At 44.3% G+C, this 17,149-nt stretch overlaps 1 protein-coding gene across 1 annotated transcript; it reads left to right on the forward strand.

Moving 5' to 3' along the window:
• Positions 1 to 1,477: 1,477 nt before the first annotated feature.
• On the forward strand, positions 1,478 to 15,500 carry GPR37 (G protein-coupled receptor 37; the record flags this gene model as incomplete). The annotated part of the gene is made up of 2 exons (XM_080363278.1): positions 1,478 to 2,182; positions 14,336 to 15,500. 2 exons carry the CDS (start codon positions 1,478 to 1,480, stop codon positions 15,152 to 15,154), a joined length of 1,524 nt encoding a protein of 507 aa, XP_080219404.1. The 3' UTR covers positions 15,155 to 15,500.
• Between the last annotated feature and the right edge of the window lie 1,649 nt (positions 15,501 to 17,149).

A 17,149-nucleotide genomic window follows, 5' to 3' on the forward strand; every position in this document is an offset into this window, starting at 1 on the left:
ATGCTGTTGAGCTGCGGGGATGATGTTTTGAACACCATCACCATCAACACCACCCTTGTGCTTCATTTTGTGCTCTCATATAGGAGCACCCCTTTCTAACTCCAGCCCTTCCCCCCGTACAGCAAGGTGCTCTCAGGGGCTCGTAAAACTTCCTCTTTCACTCAAATGCCGACAGTTTCCCAATCATCTGTCACCCTCTATTCCCGTCGCCCGGGATTCGTGCCGGGGTGCGAGATACCCCTTACGGGAGCAAGGCGCTTCGCTCGCCCATCGCTCCTAGGGCCGCGCTGACACCTGCGAGCCGAGGCAGCCCCAGGGAGCGGGGCGCCGGCAGCAGCGCGGGGAGAGCGCGGGCCCCGGGCTGCGAAGGTGCCGGCAGCGAGCGCCACACCTCCCTGCACGCAGAGGCGCTGGGGAGCGCGCTGGGGAGGGCACTGGGGAGAGCAGGGCTCGCCCAGCCCCGCACCCGCCCCTGGCCCCGCCACTCGGCTCCCCCGGCGGGCGGGCGGCGCCTCGGCCGGGCGGCGGATCGGCCCCGCAGGGCCGCCGGGCGGCGCTTGCGCACTGCGGGACCGCCGCGATGCTCGCCCGCCTCTCCGGCGCGTCCCCGGGAGCCGCGGCGGAGCCGAGCTGGAGCGGGGCGAGCGGGGCCGGAGCCGCGGGGAGCCGGGAGCCCGAGCGGAGTCCGCCGCAGACCGCCTCGCTGCGCCGCGTCTCGCCCAGCCCCCGCTTGCCTGGGCGGCCGCGGCTGCCGCTGCCCGCACGACTCGGGGAGGCAGGAGCAGCCCCCGAGGGGTCGGTCCCGCGGCTCCGCCCGCCCGGCGCCGCCAGCAACTTTGCCGCCCTGGCTGTGCACGCCGCGCACCTCCGCGGTGCGAACGCTTAGTCGGCGCGGTGATTAACGCCGGGAAGAGTTTTGCAAAGCTCTTAAACACCTTAAGCCGCGCGCAGCAACCTGTTTTCTCCGAGGTTGCTGAAGAGGAGGAATTAGTGCTTGCGATTATCCGGAGAGGGGAGGTGTTTTCCGCAAGGAACCCTTCCTCACCTAAAAAGCCACGAACTGCCCGCGGCGGCGGGAGGATGTAAATAGGCAGCACGACGCCGGTTCTGCTGCTGGCGAGGAGGCAGCGGTCCCGGGAAAGGGCGGAGCGCCAGAGGGGGGCTGCTCCCGGCGCTGCACTTGCTACATTAACTCGGCGGGTCGGAGACGGCGACACAACTTTCCGGGTCTGTCCCGGGAGGCGGCAAGAAGAGCCTCCTCACTTCTCCGCTTGCCGCGCCCCCAGCACCGGCCGCTTACCGCGGTGGACCCCGGCGGCAGCAGGAGCCGCACTCCAGCGGCAGCACCGTCGCCCCCTCCCCGGCGAGGCAGGCTGTCCCCGGGAGCCGGCCGGGCATGTCTCCCGCTCCCAGCCCCGCCGAACGGGGCGGCCGCCGCCTCTGAAGGGGAGCGGGTGAGCCCCGCTGCCTCCTGGCCATGCAGCCCCTACGCGCTCCCCTCGCCCTGCTCTGCCAGGTGCTGGGCGCCTGGGTTGCCTGTGCCCTGGCCCCTGCCGCGGCCGTCGGGCTGCCAGCGCTCCCGCAGCGCGCCTGCTCGCCGGCAGCTCCGACGCCCCTTACTCCTGGCCGGCGGGCGGCCGCGGCGTTCCCCGGGCGCGGAACCCTCCTTCGCGAGGCCGACGCTGCGCCCGGTGGAGCGGAGGGACCGCGCGGCAGCTGCGCGCCCCGCGGGGCGGCGGGGGCCGGGCGGCGGCGGGCGCGGAGCAGCGAGCGCGGAGCCGGCGCGGCGGCGGGGAGGGGCGCGTCGGGCGGACCCCGCTGGCTGCCCCTGAACGGCTCGGCGGATGGCGAGGGCAGCGCCGGGGGCCGCGGCAACGCCACGGGGCGCCGTGCCCGCCTTCGCAACCCCTTCTACCCGCTGACCGAGGAGTCGTACGGCGCCTACGCCGTCATGTGCCTCTCCGTGGTGATCTTCGGCATCGGCATCATGGGCAACATGGCAGTGATGTGCATCGTCTGCCACAACTACTACATGCGGAGCATCTCTAACTCTCTGCTGGCCAACCTGGCCTTCTGGGACTTCCTCATCGTCTTCTTCTGTCTGCCGCTGGTCATCTTCCAGGAGCTCACGAAGAAGTGGCTCCTAGAAGACTTCTCCTGCAAAATCGTCCCCTACATTGAGGTAATGGCAGTGGGAAGGGATACCCGGGTCCGTGCACCTCCGCGCAGTCCCGGGCGGCCCTACCGGTCGCTCCCTTGCCGCCCGCTACTACGTGGGGGGCCCGCGCTGCCCGCATTCATTGCTGCCGGCCCGGGGACGTCCGGGTGCGGGGTGGTCTGTGTATCCTGGGCACTCCTGAGGCAGAGCGGGGCCCTGGCACGGCCCTGCAGTGACAGGAGGAGGCTCTGGCCGCATGGGGTCCAGCAGCATCGGGATTTCTGTAGCCTTAGACTGAGCGCGTCGAGCTCTTCTACCCACATGAGTTCTGCCAGACTTTCCTTGCTCTTTGTCATCCTTCAAGGAGAAGAATCCTTTCAGAATTAGACTTCAAGTTGCCTTTTTTTTGTTGTTGTTGGTTTTTTGTTTGTTTTCCTAAAGTGGAGTGATTTAGGAAAATGGAAGGAGGGGATGGCTGGGGATAAGATGCAAGAAGGTGATTGTAAAAAGGGCTATCAATGCGATGTATATGCTGTTAATTTATACTTTAGCATTCAAATCTCACACTTTTTAATTTGTCTTATCTTTATTAAAAAACAAACAAACAAACAAACAAAAACCCAGCTCCTTTTAAATTGCAGCTTCTTGGCAGGTGTTCAGAGGCCATGTCAAGGAAGCTGTCAGCCAGCTGGCCAGAGTCCTGCCAGCAGCGTTCAGGTTGTGCGCTTTATTTATTTACTGGAACTGAACACTGAGGCCTGTTGGTAAGGTGGTAGCCTCTAATTCTGGCTGGCTTTACTGTATTCCTGAAACCTTATGTTCAACATTATTCTGTAACCGAAAGCTGAGGAAATAACTGTTGATTCTCTTGTCCTAAGAATGAGATATTAAGGAAAGAAAGGAAAAAAAAGGCAAAAATCTTGTTATTAATGCACAGAGTATCAGTTTCTACAGCACACTGGTACACAGTAATACATAATTAACCCGTGAGGATATTTTTAAGAAAGTGTTTATAAACATATATGGTGTGTGTAGCCACCGAATTGCCACGGTATTCATTGCCTGTGATACACTTGATTACTGGTGGTATTGGACAAAGGGTGGAGCTGTGCTACACTTAGATGAATTAAAGGCTAGTAGAATACCACTGCATTTGAAAAACTCCAACTACACTTAATTGATTTGCATTATGAAGACATGAAGGAGTAAATATGTATTTGTTGAGAAACCGATAGTACTAGGAGCTTTTAAAATTTCTGAATTTGAGTTCTGTGGCTACTGTGTTAACCAAAAAGTAAGTGGTACTGCTTCAGTTCAAGTGTACCCATTTCACTTAAAATAGATAGTTCAAGTGTTTTCAGGACTTTCCTGTAGTGACATTTTAGGCTTCCTAACTTTTTTTTTGGTGCATCCACATACAAAATATAAATGTTTCTTTGTAATGCTGATTCTCTCATCAAAGATCAGTAATTGAAATTACGTGCATGGCCACACTGTTCTTCAAAATTAGTTGCTTATGCTGTGCAATTTTGGGCACTAAAGAGTCTGTCAAACTGAAAGTAGTTTATCTGAAATGTAGTTGCCAGAATTAAAACCTATGATCCTGAAAAACATTCAGCTACCGCTATCCCCCCCTTATGCTTTAGCGACATCTTATTTTTCCACTTTAAAGTTCTGTAGATCTCTAGAGTTGAGAATTGGCACAAATCCAGTTGCGATGGATCAGTAGCACGGTGTCTGTCATAGGCTTAATTGTTACTGGGGTCTAAAAGTGAAACATTCTCCTTGTCCCTCAGGAAATTTAATTAATTTACATCTAAGGTACAGATCTAAAATGATATAGCCTTGGGATCCTGTATTCCTCCCAGAATTGTACATTTTTCATTCAGCAGCCATTAAATATAATACTCATGCATGCAAAGTGTAGTCATCACCCTGGGAACAGTAAATGAAAGGCTGGTTTCCCCCTCCTTTGTAGCCATGAGTGGTGGATACTGAACACCACGAGTGGATTGTGCCTCTCCATAGCTTGTCTCAAGCTTGGTGAGGGGGACACGGTTCTGGAAATCAGGATTTGACTCTGCTGAGTTTAAGAGAATTAGAGTAGTTTTGCCGCTTTCCAAGTGTTGTTCAAACCCCACAGGGGTTGTGCAGTGGCTCTGACACCATGAGGAGCAATGCAGATGTGGAATATGCAGTGAAACCTGCTGCTCTCTGCTCTGTCAAGGATCGATCACTGCAGCGCTCTCATCTGACAGCTGAACAATACTGTCTTCTCTCTTGTTGTAATTTGCCTGGGTAGGCTCATCCCCTTCTTGCACAATAAGAGAAGGATGAAGTCTTCCCAGCTCCTTGAGAGGAAAGCTATAGATAGCTGTCTTCAGGAGAGATTTCCAGACCTTGATAGAGTACAAATAGAAGCATCATCCTGAAGATGGACAAATTTAGAGCTGTTGTCTGTGTTTTCCATAAGTTAGCCCATTGTTTTGTTCTTTTAAGTGTCTCTTTGTTCCATGTTTTGCATCTCTTTTTTTTTTTTGCATGCGAGTTCTCTTCGTATGCTGTTTAGGGAGCTACATGTCTCACCTAGAGTTGTAGATTCAGAAGTATCTCTCTTTCAAGCATCAAAGACCCTTACTGGACTGAGTCCTCTGTCATACCAGCTTGTACTTTCAGAACTAGGGAACAGGGAATGTGTAATTATCCAGAGCAAATGATATGGTGATCACAACATTTTAACATAACTCAAGCATGCTTTGTATTGTGTTTGAAGGTTTCAAATTATTCCAGTGAGGAACCTTGAGTTTTCTTAGTTTAGCCTCTTGTGGCAAATGTTTTTTTATTTGTGCTGTTTAATGGCTATTGTGCAAAATTTCAACAAAGTATCTGTTGCTAGTGATAATACATATGCACACAGTCTGGGGAATTTGTTTTATGATATCTTTGAGCACAATTGTATAGGTAAATGTTGAGTTCCCAGCAGTGGAAGGTCTGCACAGTATTTAATTTAATTTAAAGGGCAGTTTTCCCATACCTAATAAAGATCTGCTGTGACCAAGTATATTAAACAGTCTTTTCAGCCATATATTGTATCACAGTTTGGTCACTTTTATTTAAAATTATCTCATGGCTATGCTTGCATAAGGAATGCTGTGCACATGACTGAGGAAAAGGCTGAGTAAATTAGCTATTCTGTGCTTCTCACAAGGTCTTTCGGTAATGAGAGTAAAACTACTAGAGAACAAAGCTAGAAAGACAGATGGTTGGTAGAAGTGGATAAAATGATCTCCATCAAAATCTTCACTTGACCCCGATGATGTCACTGTCCTGGAGGAACAGTTTTGAATGCACTGAGAGGGAATTGAGAAGGGAATTAGAAAAACTGGAGCAGCTACTCTGCCTATAAGAATGTATAGAGATGTGCTTCTCCTTTGCAGTTTTAATCCTCTGCTCAACAGTTCTTAAAATTTTACCACTTTTCTGCAGATAGTTCAGAAGTCTAGCTTTAGGCAGGCATGTCTGAAATGTTTACCTGCACACTGTCTTTATGTTTTCTTCCATATACTTTTCTCAGTATTGCCCAGAATCAGGAGATATAGAGTAAATGACAAAACAAAGACCATGGCTTTGGCTAATTCCTGTTCCACAAGCCCTGCCAATGTGGAACCCTTTCCTTTTTGTTTTAGCACACCTAGTCTTTTCAACAAAAGGACTGTGGCAGGGGAGGCAAAGCTGGGAAAGAAGTGCAGAACAATATAGTTCAAGTTCCCCTACTTACAGATTTGTGCCAGACCTTAATACAAATAAGTGTGGATGTAAACAAAGTCAGTAGTTATACTGTGCCTCTAAATATTTCACAGCTGTTAAATATACCACTCCTGTGAAGTAGCATTTTTATTTTAATACTGGAAGCCGATAGTGAAGTAGTTAAGTTGTTTAAAGCCCTGAGCAGCTTGCTCAAGATGACAAATGGATTGTGTCAGCTACAACTAGAAACTATCTTTTGGACTTTAAAAGCTTGCTTGAGTTGTGTGCATTCTGCTCTTTGAGGTTAGGCTAGAAGCTGGATGAATTTGAGGGGGGTTGTAGAAGTAAGGATCACTTTCTATGCCAGCAGATTGAGACAAGCTACTTATAGTGAAGTAAGGATTTAGAATTGGGGAACGGTCTAGAATGTGGATTTGCAGAGGCTGATTTACCATCCTGTGCAGTCCAGCACAAAGCAAGAGGTTGATACCAGTGGTAGTACTTAGCCTTGCATTCAGAGCTAGTAAACATGAGTCTTTCTCATACTCCCCACAAATAAGAGAAGGACAAAGTTTGTAGTGTCCTCATCTGGACCATATCATGCATATGAGACTGGCTTGACTCTGGAGCAGGCTGACAGTGAAAGCCTCTGAGCTCTGGTGTCTAGTCTCTGTGTGTGCTTTTGGCAATCAACTTGTGACATGACTCCCATTTCCGGTAGGTAACTTCCAGCTCAGGAAAGCTATCACAATTAGTATTCTTAGTGGAAAGCATGAGGATTGTTTTGGACTGGAATACGAATTAGTCCCTTTCCCTGGAGATGATCCTCCAGGGCAATTTCAGGTGAGGCTTTTTCCCCTTTCTCTCTTTTACATGGTAGAGGCAGGAAAGAGGCACAAAGAAAGTGACTATTCTCTGCCTGTTCCCAAGCTGTCAGAAGAGATCCTTATTTTAAGTTTCACTTCAGGGAAGCACATACATTTTTTATGGGAGTTTATAAAAGCTGTGAATTATTTGTATTTTCTGTGTCTTTTGTTTTGTGGCATCTTCTTTGTGTCTCTTCTTTGACTGTAGTCAGAGCTTGGCTCCTGAATCTCCTGTAGGTCCTCTGGGTTGACAACAAAGATCCACAGAGAGCTTTGCAGTTTCAAAGCTTCATACAGAGAATTTTCTAGGGCAATGACTACATGTGTCTTTTGCTGAGCAGAATATCTTCAGCACTTATCACGCAATAAATAATTATTTAAAACAGAAGTATTAGTCTATCTCTGCCCTTTAGGTATTAATGGCATGATGATAGTAGCTGCCATGTTGACTATTCTGTCAATCTTTCCTCTGGAAACCCTGTCCTTAGGGGCTTATAAGTTGTCCATAAAAATTTGCTTTTGGCTTAAACTTTGCATGTGGCATTTCAGCATGGAAATGAATTTGTGTCAGATGAGGTTTAAAATTGGGTCAGTAATATTTAAGTTACATATGTGTAGAGAGAGAAGGCAACATCTGCTATGCCGGCACCATTGACTCTAGTCTGAGCACTGGGGTGTCATTTCTCCATATGACAGGATTTTTCCAGAAAAGGAGAAAGTGGCAGATTTGTAGCAGCAATTCCATTCCATGTTGTTAATTTTAAAAATTAGTATAGGAGTCACCTGTGTAGCGTGATGAGAATTTGATCCTCAGTGGAGAATGGCCTCTTTTTTCTTTTTTTTTATTTTTTTAAAGTAAATTAAACTTAACTTGTATGGTAGCATGATAGATTGTAAACAGGAAGATGAACACAAATTAAATCCTTTCGTGTTTTGCAACTTTTCCAACCCTCTGGATAAGCATGTGGTGTACTAATGAGTATTGAGGGGCAGGTCCTGTCTGACCAACCTGATCTCCTTTTATGATCAGGTGACTCACCTGGCGGATGAGGGAAAAGCCGTGGATGTGGTCTATCTGGACTTCAGCAAGGCCTTCGACACTGTCTCCCATAATATACTCCTGCAAAAGGTGGTAGCCCATGGCTTGGACAAGTGTACTCTACGCTGGGTTAAGAACTGGCTGGAGGGCCGGGCCCAGAGAGTGCTGGTGAATGGGGCTGCATCCAGCTGGCGGCCAGTCACTAGTGGTGTTCCCCAGGGGTCAGTGTTGGGTCCAGTCCTGTTTAACATCTTTATTGACGATTTAGATGAGGGGATAGAGACCATCATCAGCAGATTTGCTGATGACACCAAGTTGGGAGGGAGTGTCGACCTGCTGGAAGGCAGGAGGGCTCTGCAGAGGGATCTGGATAGACTGGAAAAATGGGCTGATTCCAATGGGATGAAGTTCAATAAGGGCAAGTGCCGGGTGCTGCACTGTGGTCACAACAACCCCCTGCAGCGCTACAGTCTGGGCGCAGAGTGGCTGGAGAGCAGTCAGGCAGAAAGGGACCTGGGGGTACTAATTGACAGGAAGCTCAACATGAGCCAACAGTGTGCCCAGGTGGCCAAGAAGGCCAATGGAATCCTGTCCTGTATCAAAAATAGCGTGGTCAGCAGGACAAGGGAAGTGATCCTTCCCCTGTACTCTGCATTGGTGAGGCCACACCTGGAGTATTGTGTTCAGTTCTGGGCCCCTCAGTTCAGGAAAGACATTGAAGTGCTGGAGCGGGTCCAGAGAAGAGCAACACGACTGGTGAAGGGACTTGAACATAAGACCTATGGGGAGAGGCTGAGGGAGCTGGGGTTGTTTAGTCTGGAGAAGAGGAGGCTCAGAGGTGACCTCATCACTCTCTATAACTACCTGAAGGGAAGTTATAGCCAGGTGGGGATTGGTCTCTTCTCCAGGCAGTCAGCAATAGGACAAGGGGGCATGGGCTTAAACTCTGCCAGGTGAAATTTAGGCTGGATATTAGAAAGAAATTCTTGGCAGAGAGAGTGGTCAGGCATTGGAATGGCTGCCCAGGGAGATGGTGGACTCACCATCCCTGGAGGTTTTTAAACTGAGATTGGACATGGCACTTAGTGCCATGATCTAGTAAACGGACTAGAGTTGGACCAAGGGTTGGACTTGATGATCGCTAAGGTCTTTTCCAACCCAGTCGATTCTGTGATTCTGTGATTTCCAGTGCCCTGATGGTGTGGTTGGCTTTTGCTTCCGACAGAATTCAAATGCAGCTCTTCAAAGTGGATTCTGAACACTATTACTCTTAAGGTATACAGAAGGATAAGAAACACACAAAGTATATGTGTTCATTTCTCCCTGATATGAATACTGATAGTACTACAAAAGAAACAACCGTATTGTACCTTTTGTTCCACATGTGTAGGACCTCTCCATGGCAGTCGTTTCCAGAATTACCATCTTGTCTTTGAGGTAATTAATGTGGCATAGTTTTTCATCCAGGATGCTTAAGCTAATTGCTAACATCAGAGGGATACCTTGGCCCCAGTACTCCTTATTTGGTTTTGTTCTTTTATAGTGATGACTATTATTCTGGGTTTTAGTTTTTGTTTGTTTTTTTTTTTTTTTTTAATTGAAAGAACAGAAACCAGGAATCTAGATAAACTTAATTATATAATTGTTTGCAATGGGGTGACCTTTTATTTTGCAGTAGTTCAGTCATATTGCTAGACTCTCTACTGTAAATATAGAGTAGCACGAAAAATTATTTCAGTCTGTACTAACTCTGTTTATTTATCTTAGGCAAAACTCACAAGTCTGCAAAAGCCACTATGTTATGTTGCATTAACATTCTCTACAGCTATGGAGTTTGATGTAGATATAGAATAACCATAATAAGATTATAGACTATAAGGGCTTGGGGGAAAAAAATCAGTCATTTATATGATATAACAGGAATGGAAATAAAGAGTCTACAGAGTGTCACTGAGAGCTTAGAGATGGTTTGGCTAGTTGACATCAACCTTTTCTCTAGTTCAGTTTTCCTATTACAACAGGAAAATGTTTTAAGTACTTATCCTACCTGTTTGCAAAGGAAGGAAGAGTGACATATAGTTTAAGAAACTGTGTTATCAACATAAAATATAATCTATTTTAGAAAATCCAGCTTCAGCTGGTAGAAACAGGTACTTCATATAAATCTTTATTTAGTCTTGTTCCATATAAACTCAGTCTACATTTTTTCCTCTCACTTTTCCATCAGAAGGCATGCTCAAGAACATGATGCCTGAGATGATTAATGGTCCCTCTCATTTCCAGCCTCGAGTTGCTCATGGCTGGTTGATTCCCATTCCGTTATATTCACTGTCCTTCGGCTTAAGTAACCTTTGTATATCAAGGTAGACCTATTTATATATACCAGCAATATCCCTTCTTGGTCTTCATCTTAATGGACTGAGTGCCCCAACCTCTTTTATATTAATTCAGATAATTTAGTCTTTGTTGACCTTTTCACCCAAATCACCTTTTCTGATCTCGTTTCTGGTTTTGTTTTCATTACCTTTATCTAGTCAGGCAGATATTAGCGAGAGAGAATTCAAAGTGTTATTTCTACTGGCATTGCTCACCGTACCTCATCCGCACTTCTTCCCTGGTCAGGCAGAGGCTCTGCTCCCAGAGGCCAGGGCCAAGAGCTGCGGGACCACAGCCAGGAGAAGAAGTAGGACAGGCCTGGGAACATTTTGGTAATTGTTAAAGTTCATGAAAGGAAATGGGTATGTTGGAGGGACAAAGAGGAAACATGATGCAATTAGGCTGAGCATTTCATTAGCATGCTGTTCTCTCTGGCCTCAGTTCCCCAAATGAGTTTTGACACAGTTGACTAACAGCTGGTGAGTTAATGACCAAAGATTTATGCAGTGTCTCAAAGGAGCATCACGGTACCCACTAACATCCCTGCCCGTCAATGCTTTTAAAGGAGCAACAGTATGAAGAGAGACTCTCTTGTTGTCTTTTGTCTTTTGTGTGTGTAGCTGTAGCTGGTAACTTCAACAGTGGCATTCTGCCCTGCTCAAAGCAGGGGTCACTTCACCACCTCCTCAAAGCAGGTCAGTGATCATTCAGTTAGAAACTTGGGGACCTTTCTGATATAATCTGGTAAGAGAAAGACGTAAACTACTGTCATCCTGAATGTCTAGAGATTGAAGGAGAATCTTCATAAGGACCGTATGGAAACAAATCAAACAACTAGAAGTGATGATCAAAAACTACTGAGCCTGACTTGCCCTTGCTTTGCCTCACTTCCAGACAGGTTGTTGGAACTAAGACTGTAGCAGCATATCAGCATGTCAGAAACTTAGCTGTTACCACAAGAGCATCAACATTAAACTCCACACTCACACCACTTTAGGATTTGTTGGTTTGTCCTTTAGCTACTCCTCAACAAATTAATTTTCTTAATTCTGTGGTTATTGCAGGGCAATGTAACTGATTAAAAAGGAAACTTCTCTGGCTTCTTTCATATTTTCAACTTAACTTTAATTATTAGTATGACTGGTATGAAGAAACACCCCTAAACTGAAATTGTGTGAACATACAGAATGCATGTCCCAGTTCTTGCCCACATAGATTGTTAGCAGCACCCATTGATTTTGCCGGCTGTTGCTCATAGTCTGCAGTGTGGGGTAAGTAATCAGACCCTTAAATTGCTATAGTGCCTTTAAGCAAGTCAGCTGGAGTGAATTCTTGTTCATCTGCCTGAGAGTGTTTGTTTTTTTGCAAGCTTTGCCATGGCATCACTAACTCCGTTAATCTACAGAAAATAGAAAACCATTGCCTGCTCCTGAGAAACACGTACTTTGTTTGGCTTATTTTGTCAGTAAATCCACAGGAGGGTTTTTAAAGACGACTTCCACTGTTCTTAGTTGTTTCCTCTTGCTCTGTTTCACTGTCTTAAACCTCTAAGTTGTTGGTCAATTAATGTGACAGGAACCCCGTAGGTTACGTTTGTTCATGGTAGACATGTCTTCTTCCATTAGTCCAACCTTAACAGCTGCAGAGTTTTAATGTCTTAGCCACTGTATAACCGCCTGTTTGCCGTGGAATGTAAAAGCATGTGTGTTGGGGGCAGGGAAAGCTCACATAATAGCTGAGAGGGAAAATGTTAATATACAAAACCTCAGATTTTCCTCTTTTCCACTGATTGTTATTTGAATCCCTATTCATTCCTGAGTCTCAGTTATTTACGTGTCTCCTGTAATTGTAGAGATTTGAGTCCTGACCATTTTCTTATTCATGTTGGATTTTCTGGCTAAAGGTTTTGCCATCACTCTAAGGCATCTGAAGATTGCACACACATTTAAATGTTCTGGAAACAAAGTCACCAGTCTTGAATTTAAAAATCTGACTCTTATAGTGTGATACATGAAAATTATCTTTCATTAGCTTTGTTTGTCACTGTTCATTAAGATTTCCCAGTAACTGTAATTTTTCTTTAATTGTGGCTGTGTTTACCAAGCTTTCTTGAATTTTTTCAGACAGTTTAACTTCCTAAATCAATAACTTTGCCTATTAAAAATGTTTACAGTACTGCTTTGTCATCATTAAAGATTCCTGCAAGTTAATTAGTAAGACACTGCATCTTACTCATCCTGTCTTTTAGGAAGCTGCTTCAAAGAAGTCCCCGAGTGAGTCAATGCCTGACAGCTCTAATCCCAAGTGCCTAGTATTTTTCAGTGATATTCAATTTTAGCAATCTGATATGGCCATTAAATATTGAAGGCCAAAATTAATGATATATATATATAATTGTGCGTCATTGTACTATCTATCTTTGCAGAACTTTTTACAAGATGTGCATAAACAGGAAAATTTCAAAATTATTGTGTAAATAAAAAAACATTTTTAAAAATCTACCTATATGAATTTTAAATAAGCCATCACACATCAAATTTGAGTGACCAAAATTATAGTGAACTGCCTAATATTACCCTAGATTTCCCAGTTATTTGCACAGACACGTGGCTTATTCATGATAAGAATAAGGACTCTTTGCATTTATTAGGAATATTATTTAACAGTTTCTTTTGCATCAACACATTTTCAGCATAACACAAGCATGCAAAGCCAAGAAAATAAATGAATTAGAATGCAACAGGACACCTAATCTTTCTCCAATTGAAGTTAATGTCAGTTCTGCTTTGAATTTGAACTGAAGCTGAATTTATTGGAAATAGGATTAGGCCAAAATGTATATAGTCTTCTTGCAAATTTCTTTTAAGGAAATTTAATTATAAACAGGATAAAATGATAGGAAATTATGTTTCATGCAGTACAAGATTTCTATTCATGCATAGAATGATGGTTATTAAAGCTAGAGAACATAAGCATTGCTCTGTACTTGCTCCTTACATTATATAATTGAGAACTCTGTCCAATCCATCTTTAAATCATTTAATCAAAAAAACTTCCGCCATTTGTCCTCGCCTGCAGTACACTCTCTCACAGGATGTTTCCTATGAAATGAAGCCTAGATTTGCCTGTGATTTTTTTTTCAAAATGAAAAGTTGAAGATATAGATTATTAAAGCCTAACTCTTACAGTCAAGGCTGATTTTACACAAGCTCTGGAAATTTGAAGGTTTCAGATACATTCTCTTTGAACTCACAGCACAGGATAACTTTATGTGCCTACATCACATCAAAGTTTCACTTAAAAGCCTAAGTCCACGAAAACAATTGTCGCATCCTACTGCATTCAGTAGATCCCTAATCTGCAAGGTTCCTAAATTTTGTAAATAAGGAAGGTTTTGATGCTACAATCTTCTGCATCCTTGATGAGCATGTGGTGTGAGCATAAGTTCATACTAGTGCTGAAGTAAAACTCTCCCTTTCAAAATAAATTCTAACTTGTGTGATGGAACTTTCTGAAAAGCACTGCTTAGAAAAATGAGGGGGAGGAAGGTGGTTAGTTGTGCGTATTGGTCAGTTACCCAATTTTTTTCCACTCAGTGTTGCTTTCATAGGCCTCCAGGAGAGGATGATACCAAGCTGAAATAAATATTTCTAGGCAGAAAAACAGAATGGTATAATCTTTTGGGATGCATCCTGGGTGGTAGTTCAGCAAACACTGTGATACTTCTTTTGATGGTGCTCAGCACCATGGTCTTCCCATACCTTTGCCTGCAAACTACATGTTCCTTTGCCTTTGTCAGTCAAGAGACTAGACTTGACTGGTGTTTCAGAGGACAAATCAAGCTCTCTCTAACTATGAAAGAGTATAAACCTCTTCCAGAGAACAGCTCAATGATAAAAGCCTTCATCCAACATAGAATAAATTAATTCCCTCTTCAGCATGAGTAAGTTCAGGCCTTTACCTGCTCTCTCTGAGAAGACTGCCACCAAGAAGGGACCAAGGGACTTTTGAAGGAGATGTTTGCCCACTCTCCACTGAATAATGGACTGTACCCTTTTAGCTGTCCTTTTTTTTTCTCTCTCTCTCTTTTTTTTTTTTTCCCCTCAGACAGCACCTGTCTTAACTTGCATTCCCTTTTCTCCTTCCCAGGTGGCATCTCTTGGAGTCACCACATTCACACTGTGTGCCCTCTGCATCGACCGATTCCGTGCTGCCACCAACGTGCAGATGTACTACGAGATGATCGAAAACTGCACCTCGACGACGGCCAAGCTGGCCGTCATCTGGGTGGGCGCACTGCTGCTGGCCCTGCCGGAGGTGGTGCTGCGCCAGCTGGCCAAGGAGGACCCCCAGTACAGCGGCAGCCCCCCAGGCGAGCGGTGCGTGGTGAAGATATCCACCTCCCTGCCCGACACCATCTACGTGCTAGCTCTCACCTACGACGGGGCAAGACTCTGGTGGTATTTCGGCTGCTATTTTTGTTTGCCTACTCTTTTCACTATTACCTGCTCCCTGGTGACAGCGAGGAAAATCAGGAGAGCGGAAAAAGCTTGCACAAGGGGGAACAAGCGACAAATTCAGCTGGAAAGTCAGATGAATTGCACAGTGGTGGCTTTGACCATTTTGTATGGGTTTTGCATCATTCCTGAAAACATTTGCAACATTGTGACTGCCTACATGTCCACAGGGGTCTCTCGCCAGACTATGGACCTCCTCCATCTCATTAGTCAGTTCCTTTTGTTTTTTAAGTCCTGTGTTACCCCAGTTCTCCTTTTCTGTCTCTGTAAACCTTTCAGCCGGGCCTTTATGGAGTGTTGCTGTTGCTGCTGTGATGAATGCATCCAGAAGTCTTCAACAGTGACAAGTGATGACAATGACAATGAGTACACCACAGAACTGGAGCTCTCACCTTTCAGTACCATCCGTCGTGAAATGTCCACTTTTGCCTCTGTGGGGACTCACTGTTAATTGACCTTAGGACGTTATTTCCTGTACCTTTTTACTTTGTTGTTTGTTTTGTTTTTTTTTTAAACTTCGTATTTTTCTTCTTGAAGCAAAATGCAAGAAAAAATGGTTTTTGAAAACTACTCTGGAAACCTATCTGCATATTAACAGTCGTGCTTTGAAAAATAATTTGTTTGGTTTTTGAAATGAAAGAAAGAGAAAGAAGGAGAGCCAGCACTCAGTTTTAAACAATTATATTTTGTATGGTGCTAGGATTTTATTGTTTGGGGAGGAGAATCCATATCAATCCACTTTTATTTAATTCCATAGTATTTTTTTGATAATCACTGTAAAATGATTATATAGACATTGTGGGTTTTGCAAGATGTTTCATGTAAAAGATGTGATGGAAAGTATTTGAAGGTAGTTTTAATCCAATTACTGTACGCTATTGTGAGAGGACTTGGACTTCAGAAAATTTATGAAGTAGCATATTTTATTCTTTAACTTCATTGTCAATCTGCAATTAACAAGGACACCTATAAGTAGTATTAAATTCCTTCAATAAGTAAAAAAGTCTTTACTTTGCATAAAAATAATTTGAATGGCTGTATTTAATTTACCATTTGTGTACTTACCCTTGGAGGCTATAATTACAGTGTTTAAGGAAGATCGTTGTAATGGTATTAGATTTACATGAATGTTTTTTTAATCTACATTACAAAGGTTCAATGTGCCTCATTGAAAATTTCCTTCTTAACCAGCAAGAATACAAAACCTGAGTTATTTTGTACTTCTTACAAAGAAAGATTTGCTTTCTTACTACTTTTTGTCTTGTGTGGTTTCAAAACCAAGTTTCTTTCCAATTTGTTATTTGTTTTCCATTGAGGTTATGTCCTCAGTCTCTGTACATATTGCTCCTACTGGCTTCAGGGAGAGTCCCATTTCAGAGAAAGGCATTCTTTTGCCAGAGGTTTTCTGACAATAAATGCAAGGGACTGAAACATGTGGAGAGTGAATTCCTTCTTCTTTAAAAGGTATAAACACACTTGGACGCTTGGGGCTTGACCCAGAGCTCATTGCAGTCAATGGAAACGTTTCCATCAATTTCAGAGGGCTTTGGATCAGACTGGCATCTCCTATTTATTCTGGGATATGTAGCATGAATATTAATCATGGGGGCTCTGTACGCCGGTTATAAATCGTGCTGCTCTCACAGAGACTGCTATTCACCAGCAGCTCACGGCTCTGAAGCTGTTTTTGAGAAGCACAGTGTGTTTTGCTCATGGCTTCTTGCTGTCTTTAGAGTTATTAAAATGAGGGTAAGTCAACAGTGCCAGCAACAGTGCGATATAGTAAAATGTGAAGTTGTTGTAAGCAAGCCAGGTTGGAGACTGGAAAGTGCCGATCTGTACCAGCAGAGCTTGTTTGCCCCACTTCTTGCTTGCAGTTGACAGGCTGTTCTTGGTAGGCAAGCTGGTTCGTATTTACACTGGGCAGCGGGCTGAAGTGTAGACACATGCTAAGGAACTGAGTTTGTTATAATGAGCTTATATTTTAATACTAATTAAATAAATAATACAATTGCAGTTGTATGTGCAGACGTAAAATCACATGCATTTGTCCTTTGAAATTAAGAGTCATTGTGACCGATGTGTTCTTACTTCCCAATACGGGCCTGTAAATATGTTAAAGAACTTGTTACTTGTAACTTTTGGAAGGGAGTCTATTTTTTTTATTTGTAGATTCTGGACTTAACATATTTAAAATTTGTATCTGCTGGGGCAAGCAGTATTTCTTATTTTTCTTCACCATTTTAATCTATAACAATTTCAACTGAAAAGCAGTTGAAGGTAGTTAATCTGACTATGAGTCCAAATATATATATACACTTGAGTTCTTTTTCTGATTTTTTAATGAGACATTGAGCCCTATCAAAGCAACCTGCTTTAAGCACAGGCTTCAATTTAAATGTGTTTCTGTTTAGGACTTGCAAAAGTACCTATGTTTTTAAAATCT

This window comes from Nesoenas mayeri (genome assembly GCF_963082525.1).
Source record: "Nesoenas mayeri genome assembly, chromosome: 1".
Lineage (NCBI taxonomy): Eukaryota > Metazoa > Chordata > Aves > Columbiformes > Columbidae > Nesoenas > Nesoenas mayeri.